The sequence below is a fragment of the Falco peregrinus genome, chromosome 3 (assembly GCF_023634155.1).
Source record: "Falco peregrinus isolate bFalPer1 chromosome 3, bFalPer1.pri, whole genome shotgun sequence".
Lineage (NCBI taxonomy): Eukaryota > Metazoa > Chordata > Aves > Falconiformes > Falconidae > Falco > Falco peregrinus.
In genome coordinates, this window is record NC_073723.1 from 62,319,250 (window position 1) to 62,336,509 (window position 17,260).

Sequence of the window (17,260 nt, forward strand, 5' to 3'; positions counted from 1 at the left end):
TTTTGTATCTGTGTATGACCAAATTAGCTTGAAATGTTTTGTGCTCCTAACAGTTTTCCTTTCCTGAGATCCTGTGAAAAGCCCTTGCAGGGTTTTTTTAATCCACTGCAGGGTTAAAACAGTATTTGAAAGACACTGGATGAGAAAGTGTATAAACAGCACCTGTTGTGGCTTCAGGGTGACAGGAGAGAGACTGGGAATAGGCTTGCCAAAGACTGAGGTCTCTGGGGTAGTGCAGTCTCGCTTTGGATGCTGAAGGTGCCTTGCTGCCTGACACAGGCCAGCCTGCCCTCCGACCCCACCACGGCGCATCCCTCTGTCAGCCCGGGGGAGACACTGCTTCTCTTGGCTTTTTGGAGGGCTGGCATCTGGACAGAATCTAGACAGTTTTAATGGCTATTTGTGTTCATGGGGGCACCTCAAAGGTGATGAACTCATACAGGAATCTAAGCTGGAGTGACCTCTGAAGATCATCTTTTTCAGCCTCCCCTGCTTGAATCAGGTTCAGGGACCTGTCCTTTTGAGTTTTGAGTATCTCTGAGGATGGAGACCCCACAGCCTGTCTAGGCAACCTGCTCCAGTGTTGGATTACTATCATGGTGAAAAGATTTTTTGTCATACCTAACTGAAATGTCCCTTTTTTCCACCCTGTGGCCTCTTGTCCTATCTGAAAAGAGCTTAGCTTCTTCTCAATGCCCTCTTTATTAGGTAGCTGAACACAGCTCTTCCCTTCCCCTTCTCCAGACTGAACTAACCTTGTTCCATCAGCCTCCCCCCACATCACGTGCTCCATCCCCCTGACCATCTTGGTGAACATGTGCCACTTCTGACTGCAGTTCAATAGCATGGTAGAACTGCAGGAGATGCCCTGTGATGGACATGATCCAGTATTTTCAATTATTTCCTGCAAAACTGTTTTCATTAAGAAATTTTCAGGGGCTTCTAAGAATCAGCCTAACTTAGAAGGAATACAGGAGGTTTCTGATGCAGATTTGAGATCAACAACTTGATATAAATTTCATAAAAGCACAGAAAAAGTCAAAAATGTTTTATTGCCTTTCAAGTGACCAAAGCAAGCCAAAAGTTTCCTATCAATTCTCAATGCACATTAGATAGGAGATCCACTTGAAAAATGCATTTTTTTCCTCAAGTTGAGGCACAATTACTACTGCATTGAGGAAAAAGAAAACATTTGGTTGTGAGAGGAAATGAGACCTTCCAATCTGTCTTTATACTATGCACCTATTTTGTTTTTTTTCCCAGTAAAATTACTTGACTGTTAATGAAGTGTAATGTGTTCAGGTGACACACTCAATTTCCCTGTACAGTCAGTGGAGCGAGGTAAATACTTCAAGGAAATTTAAATCTTAAGAGAGGAGTTATCCAAGCACTAGAGAGTGAACCTTAACACCTCTGCAGTGCAGACTGAGGTGACAACTGCCTTGAGCCATGCAATGAGCAATGTCAGATTTTGAGTGTGAACCTGACCAGGCACGTGATACAAGATTTCACACAGTGGCTGACCACCTCCACATCACCTCCAGAGCCATCTGGCAGCAGCAGGGGAGGAGAACTGCTCTTCAGAAGAGACATGGGTTTTAGACACTCCTCAGTCTAACGATATTTAAATCCACATTCACACATTCCAGGAAAGTGATATAAATTACTCTGAGAGAGACATTTTCTACTCACTCTTCTGAACCAGCGTGCAGCAGTCTTGGGAGTAGAGAACCGAATCAGAGGCCAACATTGTCTCAGCTGAGGGCTCTAATCACTCAATTAGAGGCAACTTCTCTTTCACCTGCTTGCATTTTAGCCTAAGTTGAGAATATTTCTGTATATACTTATATAATTAATTCTTCCTCAAACTTATGTTGGGAACAGTTATTGCTGTGGAAAGGCACTCCAACATTCTGCTTAGAAATGAGACCAAGAAGAAACCTGTTCATGATTCCAAAGCTTAGCTATAGCCACCTCAAATTTAGATACAAACAACTTGGTAGAGCATCAGTATTCAACCCATATTGTGTGATTATAAGGGTTATACCTTTCTGTCACTCCAGGCAAGATAAAGAACATCCAGAAATGTATTCCAAAAACAAGGATGACCTGGAAGATGACCTTTCCCATAACAGTCTTTTTGAGGTACAGTGCTCGATCTACCACCATGGTACCAAACTGAATAAGCACCATCACCAAAAATGCCTCCGGCACCTGGTCCTCTGATAATGAAGAGGTGATATCTGCTGCTGCAGAGTGTTTCTGAAAAGGAAAATGTAACAGAGTGGTTGAGGAAGGGAGGACACTCACATGATACTTAGCATCTACAACATGTAAATCCTACTGAGGATTTACAGATAGATGCCTCTGTGACATACCCCAAAAGCCCAAAATCCAAACACAATGATGATGAAGTCCACTGTATCTGCGAGGAACATCAGCACATACACATCAGTCACTGCACTGTAGTCTGGATGAATGAGATTGTAGAAAAACTGTCTGATGGGCACATACACCTGGAGGGTCCTAAAACAACATAGACCACAATGTGATTTAACAACACTGTAACTTGCACTGAAGAAAAGAATGGCTGGGTGTGATATGATTAGTGTTTCTAAAGATATCTAAGATCTACTCTGACAGCCTTCACAGGGCTCCACAGAAACCAGTCCCTTGTTCTGATTGCTTCTAAACCACTGTATTAGCGTTTGTTCAGTAGAAATACACACAGCTAACCAAGTCCACACAGAGTACTCAGCTTTTTTATGACTTGGAGTGAAAGCATGCACATACAATGAACTGTATACGTACCCATTCGTCCCCTTGAATTAACAGAAGTAGGAACCTGCTCTCTTTAAAATGATGTTTTACTGCTTTACTGTTTGGAACCTCCCCCCAGACCCATGCAACTCCTCACATTGCTCACTTTTTAATTGTAAAGGCCTTGGCTTTGATCATTTGTTCACGAAACTTTTCCATAAGAAGTTCTTTTCTAGATTTTTGCTTGATGCTTAACACACTGCTTCCTTTCTGACTGCTGTTTCTTGTACTGGTACTTCCTGAAAAAAGAAAGGGAGGGAAAGGGAAACTAATTCAAAATCAAAGTTTAAATACAAAAACCAGAAAGTAATAAATCTTGAGATTTCCATGCCATATACGAACCCCACATTTGAAAGAAGCTTTGAAATGAATTCTTATGTTTTTCCAATACGATAAAATCTTGAAAACATCCAAAGCTAAAGGTTTGATCACTGGCAGATCAAAACTTGATTAATAACTCTAAAAACAGAAGACTAGTGATAAAGGCAAGTATTTGATTGATCTGACAGTCATCTCAATTGGTTACACATACATTCAGGCTAGAGTGAGCCTGTACTCCTTACGAGATGGGATAGGTAACCTGTTTCAATATACCCAATCAAAACTTTTTCTCACTTCAAGTATTATCAAATGTAGATATGAAAAAAACATATGCTTTGCATTCCCTCTAGAAGGAGATTATGCTGAACCAGAAATTCTGGATCTGGGCCACACTGAGCATTCCTTTCCCAGCTTTTGTATAATGTCATTTTAAAAACATAATGAATCACAAAGTACGGCTCTCCATTTAAACTCTAAGAAAGCTTGGAGTGTGTTCAAACATGAAAATAGTTCGGTTCGTATCCTATTTCCTCACTGAGGAGCAGCAGCATTCAGTAGCCTCTGGGATCTCCGCAGCAACTGGCATAAGGTTTCAGCAGGATGATCCTATGGGAAATGAGCATTTGGTCTTCAACTCCCCGAAATGCCATGACATTTACCTCTCTTAGATCTGTGTGAGGAGAAGCTGGACCTGTGCGAAAGCTGTGATACACTGCTGGAGCTCTTCCTCCTGATGGCGGTCTGCTGTTCGGGGAAATGGACATGGATGGATTCCACTGATGCTGCAAGATTGACAGATTTCAAAGAGGCAGAAGAGTCTCTCCTGCCTCCTGTCAGAGAGAGCTCATCATCAGTATCCTCTTTATTGCTGGAGCTGTCTCCTTTCTCATCTTCATCCCATAATCCGTGACACTAGTCAGAAAAGAAGAGAGCATTCCAACCTTGTATTTCTGTCACAGTATTTATCACAGGCATTGCTAAGCTCAGTCTTGTGTTCGCAAGGGGGAAGAGAAATTCATCGTGTTGGGATATCAGAATCATAGAAACACCTAGGTTGGAAAAGACCTTTAAGATCATCAAGTCCAATTGCAAGCCTAACACTGCCAAGACTACCACTAAACTGGGTTCCTAAGTGTTGCATCTACCTGTCTTTTAAATACCTCCAGGGATGGTGACTCAACCATTTCCCTGGGCAGCCTGTTCCAGTGCTTGACAACCCTTTCAGTGAAGAAATTTTTCGTAATATCCAAGTGAGTGACTTTCCTATATCACATGCATGACTAAAAAATTGAAACAAAAAATTAAATATAAAATAAAAAATTACATGAACTCAGATTACCTTTAATATGGATCTGTGGAAGAATAAAGCAAGGAGCTGAACAAGATCATAGTGCACATAACCCTCTTTCTTCTCGATGCCAATAATATTGGGCGGATGGTAAGGTTTATCTTTTGTGTAATCCACATATTTATTCCAAGGAAAGAAGCCAAACTGGAAGAAGTACTTTATGACAATGGCCACCTGTTCAGAAACACAACACACTTGGGGTGTTTTATAAGCATGGCAGATATAATAGCCTCATGACATTAAGAGGGGAGAAATTACTACTTTGTCAGCTTTATGAGAAGATAAACAAGTACATTCATTGCTACAGAGGAATAACAGTTCACATTTCCTCAGTAATAAAGTCAATCAACATTTACCAGAAGACGATGTTCAGTGGTACCTGAGATACTGCAAGCAGTGTATATTGTCTCTTGATTAGCAATTACATGGTAGCTGTTTGCAGATGCTCTGTTCTTGTGATAACTGCTTTACATGCCAGGAAGACTATTGCTCATTTCAATTAAGAAAAACATAAATGAGACCATTTCATACCACCGAAGTTGCTGAGGACTTTAGCAAATACTTATACTAATATGAAGGTCCAAAGGCCCCTGATCCTAGACATCAAATCCAGAAAAGCAACCATGCTTACAACTTAACTTTTCTGTTAGATGTGGGGTTGAAAAAAACAGTAGCATACCTCAGTGTAGACAATGGCTGTCATCCAGAAACGTTTGCTTGGCCGAGGAACAGATAGCATGGCCCAAAGGAATATAAGGATGGGAAGCACCAGAGTTATCATGGAGGCAGAGATCATGTGGTTAAGAATGATCACAAAATAGCACACCATTTCTGATCGAGCCACCAGCGTATTGTACAGGGCATAAATAAGAAGCAAGACTCGAGGCTGACCAACATAGAACTTCTCTGACTCCTCCAGCTCGTCATCATGAAACATCCTGTGAGGAGTGAGCACCATAAATTAAATGAAAATTCATTTCACAAAAGCTGCTTTTTAAATCACTATTTTTCCTTTTGAAAAACTATAAAATCATGCTGCGGAGTTCAATTAAAAAAAAAAAAAAGGGAAAAAAGATAGGATTTGCTACTATAACCAAATAGCCTTATTCTAAGCTCAGAAAACAAGAATTTCAGGCAAAATAACTAGAAGCACTGTTCTGCTGTTTTTTAATTTATCCAGAGAATTGGCTTGGCCTAAGAACTTCTACCAGTACTGCTTTCCTACAGTTGCCAAACCCATATATCTCATGTAAATCACACCATGCTGGTGTGGCCCTGTCTGGATTCATATCTGATTTATCAATAGAGATGAGAATTTGGAGAAACTCCAGAGGTCCATCAGGAGATGTACATTATGAATAGTCCTCTGACATAAGATTAGAGTGTAATAATTGCCCTTGAGCATTAGATGAGCCCGATCTTCTCCCCTTTACCTAATTCAAATAAATACAAAAGGCAGCAAGAAATCATTACATGACTTTCACATACATTCACAATTCACTTTGATTTTCATAAAGAGTGCCCTGGCCTGAGAAGGGGTCTCACAAAAAAGCAAAAATGACTATGGAAAACCAGAAGAAAAGACATTGCATCTACAAAGTCAGATCCACACAGCCTCTCTCTCTCTAGCAGTCAGGCTGAAAGGCATTTCTACAGTTTAAGATTTCATCCTTGCACTCAAGGAAGCTCTCCCTTAGCTGAGTTAGGCCAGAAAGCAGAGGAAGAAGAGCAGGAGCACCATCCCCACCTCCGTGCTGGTTGTGCTACTGAGCAGAGTGCCTGAGAGGCGAAAAGAGGAGCAAGCCTTATGAAACTACTTAGCTAGGTGGTCTCTCTGCATAGTCCTCAGCTCCTACTGGCTTAGAGAAAAGCTCTGCCAAAGGTCAGAGTTTCCTTTACAGTAATCAAAAATAATTAAAGTAGAAACATTTTCCCAGAGAGCCCTGGAGGAAACTTATTTGAAATCACAGATGCCTAGAGAAGAGAAGCCCTCTCCACAAGGGATGTTTAGAAAAGCCCTTGACCCCATGACAATTGCAGCACAGAAATCTGATGCTAATTGGAACAATTAGGGATGGTATCTAGGGATGAAGTGGAGATTCTTTCCAACATTTATTTGAATAATTTTAGAAATCTGTAATTAGAACAGCTGCACAGGGAATTAACTTCTTCCCTTAAATCAAACTTAGCACAAGGTCTGTATCAGAAACTGTAAGCTAGTTCTAAGACAAAAATCCCAAAGTAAATGACAAAACTTCACAGACTGGGACCAAGAATTTTTCCCTGTTGAAGGTCCTTACTTGTTGAGAAGCAGCTCACTAGCCGTTAGCTCGTGTGTCAATGGAGGGAGTATCGTATCGTTAAGTTTGTCTGTCCGACTGTCGTCTGGGCTCACCATCATGAGGCTTTTACCAGCTGAGTCATCTGGGGAGCCAAAGGGAAGGTGTTCAAAGCTGACAGCTTTGCTATAGGAAGGTGGAGCTTCTGCATTGCTATCCACGGTGGAGTACAACGGCACATCTGTATCAGGAGTATACGCAGCTCCTTCTGAACCCAGGCTATAATCTTCCACCTCCTCTTCCTCCGGCCTTGATGCAGGATGAGGTCCTTCCTCTTCATGCTCCCCTTCTACCTCCTCAATGGTTTCTGTTGTCCCCTGACGAGAGTAGAGCATGGTGACCTGTGTAGGTTCACTGTTGGGGATGAATGGAGAGAGAGGGAGTTGAGGCTTAACAGGCTCACCACCAGGCAAAGTTTGTTAATTGTACCTTTACGTAGACAGCTGAGCAACCCCATCACATTCCCAGGCCTTCACAGTTCATGAAATCCGGTAGAAAATGTATCATTGTGATCTCCTCTCACACAGATTACCCTAAACGATGTCCCAGTGAACTCACAGTGATTCACTCTCACACCAGCAAAGGGCAAACTAATATCATCATCAAGAGCAACTACACTAACTTTCTGAAAGTAGTTCAAACACATTCTGACCAGAATCAGGACTTACTGTTACATCTACTTAAAGCATGCTCCATGGTTAATGACAGGCAGCCATTGGGTTCTTTCTAAACATGGTGCATTTCACCACCACCGTATGGATGCTTTATACAACTGGAACATGAGCTTAACACACACATCAATTCTGATTCCAAATAAAAGAACAAATAAATTGCTAACATGGAGAAATACAATCTAGATTACAAAACTGTTCCAGGAACAGGGTATCTTGCTTACCTTTAGATTGCCCTATGTTCTTCCATACAGTCTTCATTTTAACTTACCTGCCTGCTTTTCTTCTCTATGTACCTATTTTCTTTTTCAATTGTTCTTATTCACTCTGTTCAGTTCTCTGCTTGTTCACCTTGGTTATTCTCAGTTTTGCGTGCAGTCACAGAATCATAGAACGGTTTGGGTTGAAAGGGACTTCAAAGATCATCTAGCTTCTCCCATGGGCAGGGACACCTTCCACTAGACCAGGTTGCTCAAAGCCCCATCCAGCCTGGCCTTAAACACTTCCAGGGATGGGGCATCCACGGCTTCTCTGGGCAACCTGGCCCAGTGTCTCACCACCCTCAGAGTAAAGCATTTCTTCCATATATCTAACCTAAATCTACTCTCTTTCAGTTTAAAGCCATTCTCCCTTGTCCTATCGCTACATGCCCTTGTAAGAAGTCCTTCTCCAGCTTTCTTGTAAGTCCCCTTTAGGTACTGGATTGTCACTACAAGGTCTCCCTGGAATCTTCTCTTCTCTAGGCTGAACAACCCCAACTCTCTCAGCCTGTCTTCATACGAGAGGTGCTCCGGCCCTCTGGTCATCTTTGTGGCCCTCTTCTGGACTGTCTACAACAGGTCCATGTCCTTATGATGGTGGCCCCAGAGCTGAATGCATCACTACATAAGCATTTTCTCTCTTAATGCTCTGTGCTCTGCAACAATCTCAACTGATGTAAATTCACGCAGCCTGATGACTCCAGATGGGAATCTGGACACCGTAATTTGAAAAATATTGTCTTGGCTTTGCTTTCACCCTTTTAATCCTTCACAAGTATTTCTTCACCTCTCCCCTCAAACATCACTCTTCCTCTTTTTAGCCTCCATTCCAGTCCTTCTCCATAAGTTAGACAACAGGCAATAGTCTTTTGTTGGCTGCATATTCTTGTATCTCAACAGGGATAAACCAGGTTTCACATAGCTCCTGTGAAATGAATGGGGCCATGTTTTCACCTGAAGTATGACCTTTTACAGAAAACTGGCACTGGCAAAGCCAGCTGGCCCTACCATCTCCTGCTGAAACTAAAAATGAAGTTCCATCTCTTTTTCTTTTACATCGCTTCTGAACTTATTGTGGCTACCTTAGATCACTTTATTTCTAGCAGACTTTTAATTAGAACATGTAACACTACTCTATTGTTAGGATGTGTGTTTCGATGAGTCATGGTAGCACTCATTCTGGTTAAAATGCACAAAAGCACAAAATCCCATCATTTCAAAACCAATCAACACCAAAAATTTGTAAAACACTTTAAATGCTGAAAAAGAATGATCTAATATGCCATAAAATTTCTTATTTATAACACTAGTTGATACACTGTTTCCCAATGTCATATAAAACTCTGGGTGTTACCTGCTAAAAAGTGAGCAAATGGGTCTGAATAGTTCTCTCTTGCACTGGATATTGATATTATTCTTTATCTTTTCATAGCTGTTTCCCCTTTTTTTAATTCTAACACCTCACAGACTGTAAATCAATGGTAAAGTAATGAAAACATATTCAGCAATCTTTCCTATACAGGGGAAACTAAAAACTGAAAGAACAAGGCCAACTGCCTATCTTAGTTTCTAAAATTAGACATTGAAGTCCATATTTAGGATAACTGATTAGCTGAGAAACTTCACTTCCAGCTTCCGATTCTAATATGAACAACCATCAGCTTGATAACTCAGAAAATCAGACTCTTTTCTAACTGAATAAACACAGACTTTAGCCTGGTTTTAGACAGCCAGCATAATGTAACGGAAGAACTTTTAAAAATATATGAATTAAGGATGAAAAACAAACCAAAACAAAAACCAGAGTAACAAGTGAAACAGCAAGTGAGTCCTACATTATGACCCTGACTTTGAACCTCAGAATTGTGCCACAACACAGAAGGGAGTAAAGCTTCCATTAACCATGCAAACCACTCTGTACACCACGTATCTGCAAATGCAAATTTATGTACACTGCAGTAAGTATAATGGTATGGGTAAATGAGTGAACAAAGCATGCATGAGTTAAGCACCTTGACACTATACTGCCACTGTCAGCTGATGAGGAGGACATATCCATGCTCTGCATTTTACGAAGCCTAGGTCGAGCGCGCTCACTTGTTTTAGGAACAGTGTCTGGTCCATCTAAATCATCAAGGGTTGACTGCCTTGAGAACAGCATGGTTGCTTCAGTGTAGCAGCTAGCAGCGCAAACAGTTATAAAGACAGTGTTAAATACAAATGATATTACTATACACATGGTTCAGTAAACAAATATGCTTGCCATGCAGCAAAACACTGACACAGAGAGAAAACGTTCAGAGAGAAGATAAGGATTTATTCAGAGTCACCATGTAAATACATTGCTATGCACAGATTTCTCATGGTCGTATTCATATAGGGGCTATAGAAGGCTAAACCCCACCTTCTTACTACTTAAAGTGATATGAAATCAACACAATGCTCTACACGCTTTCCAGGAGCACCAACTTACATACGTGAGGAGGTTTCATTTTCTTTGCTCCCCCCTAAGTTTCCAAATTCCACAGAAATGTTTTGGGAAGTGACCTCCTCTGGACTAATTCTATTTTATTAATGATATACTGTGCTGAATTTTTACACAGGTACAAGCCAATTTCCTAAAAGAGCTCTTAAAACTGAATAAGCTCATATTCCACAAATAGAAAAATAGCTGTCAGACATTGGCTAATCCTCTTTCCAAACCAAAGAGCCAAATAGGGTAAGTTACTTAGCCAGTAGATGCATGCTAAATATAACCTGCTCTGCATGGGATGGCTTTTATTTTGATATTTAGTAGTAAATCCTGATTATTATTTCCAGAAGATTTCATTTATTTCAATCACAGCTTTAAACTATTTCAAAATTGGTAACACGCATCTCTTGAAAGAACAGATATAATAAACCCTTATCTCCTTTCACTTATCAATACAACAGGGCACCAGAGACATACACCATACATTGAGCATTTCTGTGTTACTGGAGAGAAGAACTGGACGAGTTATGAGAAAGGATGTACATAATTAAATACAAGCATATAACAGTAACAGGAAAGAAGCAAATACATTAATGACATATGGTAGGTAAAAATTATTTCTCCTGTAAAAATCTTTCGAAAACACAGATGTCTATGAAATAATTTGAGGTAACTGGTGTTTTAACACATGCAATGACCTGTCTGAGTCTTTCAGATAGAATGAGAGAAGAAAGGACCCAAAATGCAGGATTCACACCCTACTTTTCTTCTTTGAGTCCATCTGTGTTACACCTGAGCAGTGGCAACAGGGGATTTGCTTCCTTGAGAAGCATTATGTTTGTCCAGGGGCACAAAGAATTGGGAAAGAGGTCAGAAGGGAAGGGCAATGGCGTTTTCTGTGTTACTTTGGTCTTGCTAGCTTGAAGTGAGGAAAAAACCCTGGTGGCATGAAGGGACAGTTTGCAATTATTGCCTTAAGAAAATTGAGGAGGAAAACAGTGAAATACATGGAGCAAGGAAGCAGTTATTCTTAGGCCTGCACTCACTGATCGCCTTTGACAGAATGGGGTGAGGCTAAAAGCACACTTCGGTCTTTGAATAGAAGAAAAGTATTACCAAGATACCAAAGGTATTGTGAAATACTTTCCTTAAACAGTATTAATGGCAGGGGCACCTCTGTCCTGCCAGTTCATTTGGCCAAGACCCTTTAAAAGCCACTTCATTATTTCAATGTGTGTGCAAAGGCACACAAGCATCCTCCAGACAAGACCTGGAGGGCTGTCTGCATGGCACAGGGTTCTGATGAACCAGCAAATGCTGCTTCCTTTAGGAACAGGAGGTCCACCCTAGAGGCTTGATTCAGCAGCATGGAAATCAGTCGGAGCTCTGAGTTACTGACGCCAGGGGGTCATGAGAGAGGAGGTGTCCCTTTGCACATATACCTGCGGAGAACAGCCAGGTTTTGTGAGGCTTTGGTGCTAAAATATAAGGAGATGGCAGCAAGTAGGCAATCCGGTTTTGCAGATTACCTTTCTGCCTGTGTGCCACAATGTTATCCACGATATTTTATATCTCAAGGGCTGAGTTTATTCTTTTCAAGAGCAACACCTCTTAATAAGGTGTTGAAGTATTTTAAATGCAGACATAGTTCAAAGGGAACCTTCCAAGGGCCTTAAGCAGAGCAGCTGTTGAAATCAAAAGTTGTACTTGCCCATTCATACATTTTCAATGGAAGAAACATATGCCAGCTGCCCTGCAAAACATGTAAGTTCTGACCCAGGTCCCAGAAAAATCAAAGAAAAAACATACATTAATCCCAACACATAAAAACATTTGCCCAGATGGAGTCCCTGCCATAATCTGGTTTAAAGCTGTTTTAAATGAAGAATGAATCATCAGAAGAATTATTGACTGAGCAGCTGCTCTGTATCCTTGACTTTCAGGAGATGTGTATGAGATGACACCTGTAGCACAGTCTGTATATTCTTTATGTACTTTAGCAGCATGCTTCCGAACATGGAGGAAATGAGAACACCAATAAAGTGCAGAGATTTACACTTGGCAAATCTGATGTTGACTCAGTCATTGACTATCACATAAATTTAATCCAAGCATATCTTCCTGAGTGACTTTTCAGATTTGTGTCTCTGGAGACCTTGAAAAGCATTAGCTTTCTGTAATCATTCAAGGACTAGATACTTAAAATTGAGTGTTCATTAAAAGCCCTGAATTCAAGTATTTTACATAAAGTTGATCAGGTATCTATTTCAAATGGGGATATATATAGCAGAGATGTTTTTATCCTTGGTGAGCGGGAAATTTCTTACTTTATGACTTCCTTTTTCTAAACAAATTTACCCTTCCCAGAGAGTTTATTAGTCTAAGTGGTGACTTACAAATTTTTCTAGATTTTTTTCTGTCTGTAGGCTAGTCACTGACTGGCATTACCTTTGTAAAGTACTGTACTCCCCACACCTGTAAGCAGAAATCCCAAACATTTCCTATCATTCAGCCTCCTAAATCAGACTCAGACCCCACACCAAACTGGGACTTTCATTTCGTCCTCTCCTCTGCCTCCCAAGGTAAACATTACCTCTCCAGTACTCCCTGCCTATTCACCCATCTGGTGAGGGAAGCACAGATGAAAAGTGGTGTCCATAAACACCCTGACCGCACTTGCATGTTCACTCTTACAGGAGGGCCAGGGGCTCCCAGCTGCAGCTCCTACAAAAGCCTACACAAAGGTAGAGTTGGGAACTGAATACACTATTTGTGATGTACAAAAATGAATACAAACTGAACTGGATACAAAACCTTGGATATCCTGAAATCTGACTTAGGATCTTCATCTAGCTGTTATTCATAATTATAGGCAAAGCCCCATAAAGGCAGCCAACCAGTTTTAGTAAGTTCCCAACCATGTTACTGAAATTCACAAGCTGTTTAACGTAATAAGCAGTTCATCAGTCACATGGAAACAAACAGCAGCGAATGTTCTACCATGCTAACTTCCTATCCCTTTAGGTGGTGCTCCTCAAAGTGCTTGTTAAAGATCAACATCACTTGTCTCTTCCTGGCCCATATGAACTCTGCACTTCACCTTTAGGATATGTAAGAGTATTCATACATAAAGAGAAACCAATTACATTACAAATACCTCATTACACCTCTAGCTATTGCACAGAAAAATGACTGAGAATCAATGATAGCCCTGGTAAAAGAGAAAATCCCACAAAGGATACTCTGCAAACTCTTTTTAGAGCTTTATCTAGGATAAGAACAACATCCCTCAATAAGACTTACAAGGGTCAGCCCTGAACTTCAGAAGAAATGTGCGGTTCCTGCAACTGGTCAGGAAGGTTGTTCTCTCTGAAAAGACAGTGGTCAGAGTACTGAGCAGACACCTACAGTAATTCCTGTGCTGAGTACTGAGGAATATGTATTACTGTAATGGAATAGCTTCTGTGCCTCTGCAGCCCTGTGTACTTCCACACAGGCCCATCCTACTCCTGGATCTAATTGCCACTACAGAATATTGTGTAGGGCAATCAAAGAAGGATAACCAGAATGCTGGTTAGAAACTTTCTGCCCCTTCATGAAAGTTTTCCATTGCAGTCCTAGATCCATGATCACAGGGGTGCTTTAGATTTAATTACTTGCTTTTATAATTACTGGAAATCATTACTTTGAAATGCAAGATGTCTCCTTCTCTTGTTTGGGCAATTAAAAAAAAAAATCGCTCAAACTCACATGGAGTTTAAAGAAATTTCACTTTTCTAAAAAAGCTCATAAGCACTTCTGTAATCCCAGGAAGAGACATGCAAGGGTGCCCCAATAACCAGATGGCATTATCATTCCACCAACAGACCCATTTTTGCTTCCTCTAATTACAGGTCATTATTATTATTATAGCAGATGTGTACAATTTGTAAATACTCTCAGTGCAAGAATATTTGATTGTTCATTACCAGGAGGAGAATTTGAGATTAGAGAAATCAGTCATAATCCTGCCTTTGCTATAGGTCCTGTGACATCTTCTAAGGAAATGGCAACGACAGTAATGCATGTGAAAGATCTAACTTTTTCTGTTGCAAAGCAGCTCCACAGAATCACTGAATTCTGTGAGTTTGGAAAGAGATTTTAAATGTGTAAGTATGCTCAAAGCAGGATGACAAATGGGTGGTTATTCCGAAAAAAAAGACACAAGTGTAGCTCAGCACTTGATACCATCTCATCAAAGAGGCAGAATTTACACATGTAAATTCCAATATTTGTCTTTCTTTTTTAGAATTTACTTTGGAAATGGCTTCCCTTTGCTTTTAGTCAAAGTTCTTGCTAACGTGGTTGTATAATAATGATAACTTCTTCCATCAATAGTAAATACTGTGATCAAAAAACTATTTAATGAAAGCAGATGGATACTACTATTCCTTCTTTAGGTGAGACCAAACTTTGTGGAGTTAAATTCTGCCCTGCAAATACCCAAGTGGCTCCAGGTAAGGTGGTAATATAATTTGGCTTTACATTTTTCTCACGTCATCTGACTCCTGTAAAACTTTGAGACAAAACACAAAGGTGTTTCTTAGTTGGGTAGCTAGCCATCAAGGAAGATTTGCTCGGTTTTGGTTTTTTTTTTTTTACTGGAGTGAACCTCTCAAAGGCCAGTGCTCACCCTGAGGAGCAATTTGTGAATATTTTGTTGAAGCATAGTACTCACAGGTACTCTCTTACACTTGTTTTTCAGTAACATCAGAAAGGAAGACAAGCCCTCATTATTTTCAGCCTGCTAACATCTACCCATATGTCATTAGTAAAAGCTAAGCATAATTTTACTGTACACAGCAGCTACTGAGTTTGCTGAGAGTATCAAACAATATGATACTTCCACACTTCAGAGAACAAGAGAGCAGAATGCAATGGATTATGAAACAGCTGGATTTCCAAAGCCCTCCCTCCCTTTTCCCCCTCATGTTGGACAATTTCTGTAGTATCTTAAAAGTGAAGAACATAAAGGACATGGTGGGAACAGGCTGTCTCTATAAGAGAAGGAAGTTAATGTGTTTGCCTCTGTGCATGGAGAAGTAGGAGCATGCAGTAGTTTTGGCAAATGACTTGATGGCATCTGTCCTCAGAAAAGGATGAGGAAGGCAATTTTCCTGAACAAGTATGGGTATTTGATCCACAAACCGTGTAGCTCTGCTGGACTGTAATCATAGTAGTTTGGACACCAGGCTCTTCAGATGATCTTTGCCCCGTGTGTATGACAGGGTGTGTATGATTTTGTTCTCTCAAATCCATAACCTCTCTCAGTGCAAAGCCTTTTTTGATTTGTGGGCAACAGACAACAATTTATTTTACAAAGACAAAATATTTACAATGAATGAACGTTCCCCAAACTCCACGCCTGAATTCACAAAACATTATCCCATAAAGCACCCTTAAGAGGCTCTTATTTTCCATTACTTTTTACAAGATTGGAACCCCTGTCAATAACTCCTAATTCTAGGGGAAAGAGAAAGCAGCAGGGTAGTCATGCAGTGGAAAAGGAGTTAGTCCAACAACTGAACCCACCTGCAGAGGAATACTAACGTGAAGCTGAGTTTTCACTACTAAAATGGCATGGATAAATGAAAAAGTGGATTCAACATCAATTAGAAAGTTCATCAGTACTTAGACATTATCTAAAATTACATCTACTGCATGATCCCTCTATCTTTAACAAAATAAAATTAAATCGGTACCTGGAGATACTGTCACGAGAAGCTGCTGAATCTAAACTATCCATTCTTTCAGGTGCTTGCAAACCAGAAGCTTGACCAGGATTTTTATCAACTGAGTCCAGTCCTGACTCCTTTGAAAGTTTCATCATGTGGTTCTGGTAATACATATGGATGCTCTCCCGTGTTGGAACATTTCCCTGTGGAAGAGAGTAGACGTAGAGGGACATGGTAGGGGGGAGGTATATTCTTCAAGGAACTGGTTTCTTCTGTTATTTGGCAAGGAATGGACTAAGAACTGTGAAAACAGTTTCCTAGTAAATAATAACCTCCCACTAGTAATTCCTTTTCAGAGTGCAAGTCAGATTCTGACTTAAATTACCATGGCACAAAGAGCTGGCTTTTCAAGCAAAACTGGAGCAATGCAAGCAGTTTCAGCCTATATATAGCCAAGAAAACTCTGCCAGGTGGACTGCAGATCATTCAGCGTGAAAATGAGGTGTGGGCTGGGACCATGACTCAACCTGTACTCCAGCAACTTTTGAGATATCTCTTTCAGATAGCTTCACTGACTCTAAGAACAAATCATACATCTTATTAATGGTCAGTAGCAGTTGTTTTAAACAGAAAAAAAACACACCAAAACCCAACAGGTCATGTACAAACTGTTCTAGATTTTCATTAGTGTCCCAAAATAAGTATTTATTCATGAAGTATGGATAGAGTTGGAAAACTGAAAAATACACTGAAGACCTTTACTCTTTCCCTGTGACTTCAAGATCAAGCAAGTTCATGAAAGGGTGGTTTTATTAACTGTCAGCCCAGATCTGGGCACAGAATCAAGTCTTTCTGGCTATGACATTACAATCAGAAGTCTAAAGGTGTGTCATACGAGAATTCCTGAGAATTCCAGTTTAGACGGAAACACATCCAACCATTTCCCTAGCAGTTGCATTGACTTCAGAAGATACACTGAGAGAGAAGATTGCTGCACTTGAACAGTGAGACTTACAGTGAAGCCTTATGCAAGGACTTTTCCCAGCTAAAATAATAAAAGCACACAAAAATACTGCCCATATTTCCTTTATTAATATTATTAGTTACTATTATTTCAAGTCTGGTCCTCTACACTACCCCAAATCTAAAATTTTCAAAATCTGAAGAAAAAAATATCTTAAGAACAAAATCTGAAACTCAGGGTTTTAAATAGTTTTGTTTGTATACAAACTGTGTTGCTTCTGCAGTAATAAATGTTTGTACCATTACAACAGCCTGACTCTGAAATTACGGCACATGCTACATTCTAGCTCA

General features: G+C 40.3%; 1 protein-coding gene across 15 annotated transcripts in view; it reads right to left on the reverse strand.

The window, feature by feature from the left end:
* PIEZO2 (piezo type mechanosensitive ion channel component 2) overlaps window positions 1-17,260 on the reverse strand; it is a 314,952-nt gene that overhangs the window by 15,882 nt on the left and 281,810 nt on the right. For 11 of the 15 annotated variants that reach the window (XM_055799791.1, XM_055799795.1, XM_055799798.1 and 8 more), the window contains 9 exons: window positions 15,974-16,149; window positions 9,772-9,939; window positions 6,790-7,182; window positions 5,169-5,427; window positions 4,481-4,663; window positions 3,801-4,053; window positions 2,927-3,059; window positions 2,379-2,526; window positions 2,048-2,262 (listed from right to left, as the gene is read on the reverse strand). In XM_055799791.1, the coding sequence (XP_055655766.1) occupies window positions 2,048-2,262; window positions 2,379-2,526; window positions 2,927-3,059; window positions 3,801-4,053; window positions 4,481-4,663; window positions 5,169-5,427; window positions 6,790-7,182; window positions 9,772-9,939; window positions 15,974-16,149 (1,928 nt within the window). The remainder of the gene's footprint in view (window positions 1-2,047; window positions 2,263-2,378; window positions 2,527-2,926; window positions 3,060-3,800; window positions 4,054-4,480; window positions 4,664-5,168; window positions 5,428-6,789; window positions 7,183-9,771; window positions 9,940-15,973; window positions 16,150-17,260) is intronic. The other 4 variants (XM_055799802.1, XM_055799801.1, XM_055799800.1 and 1 more) reach the window with 1 other exon arrangement.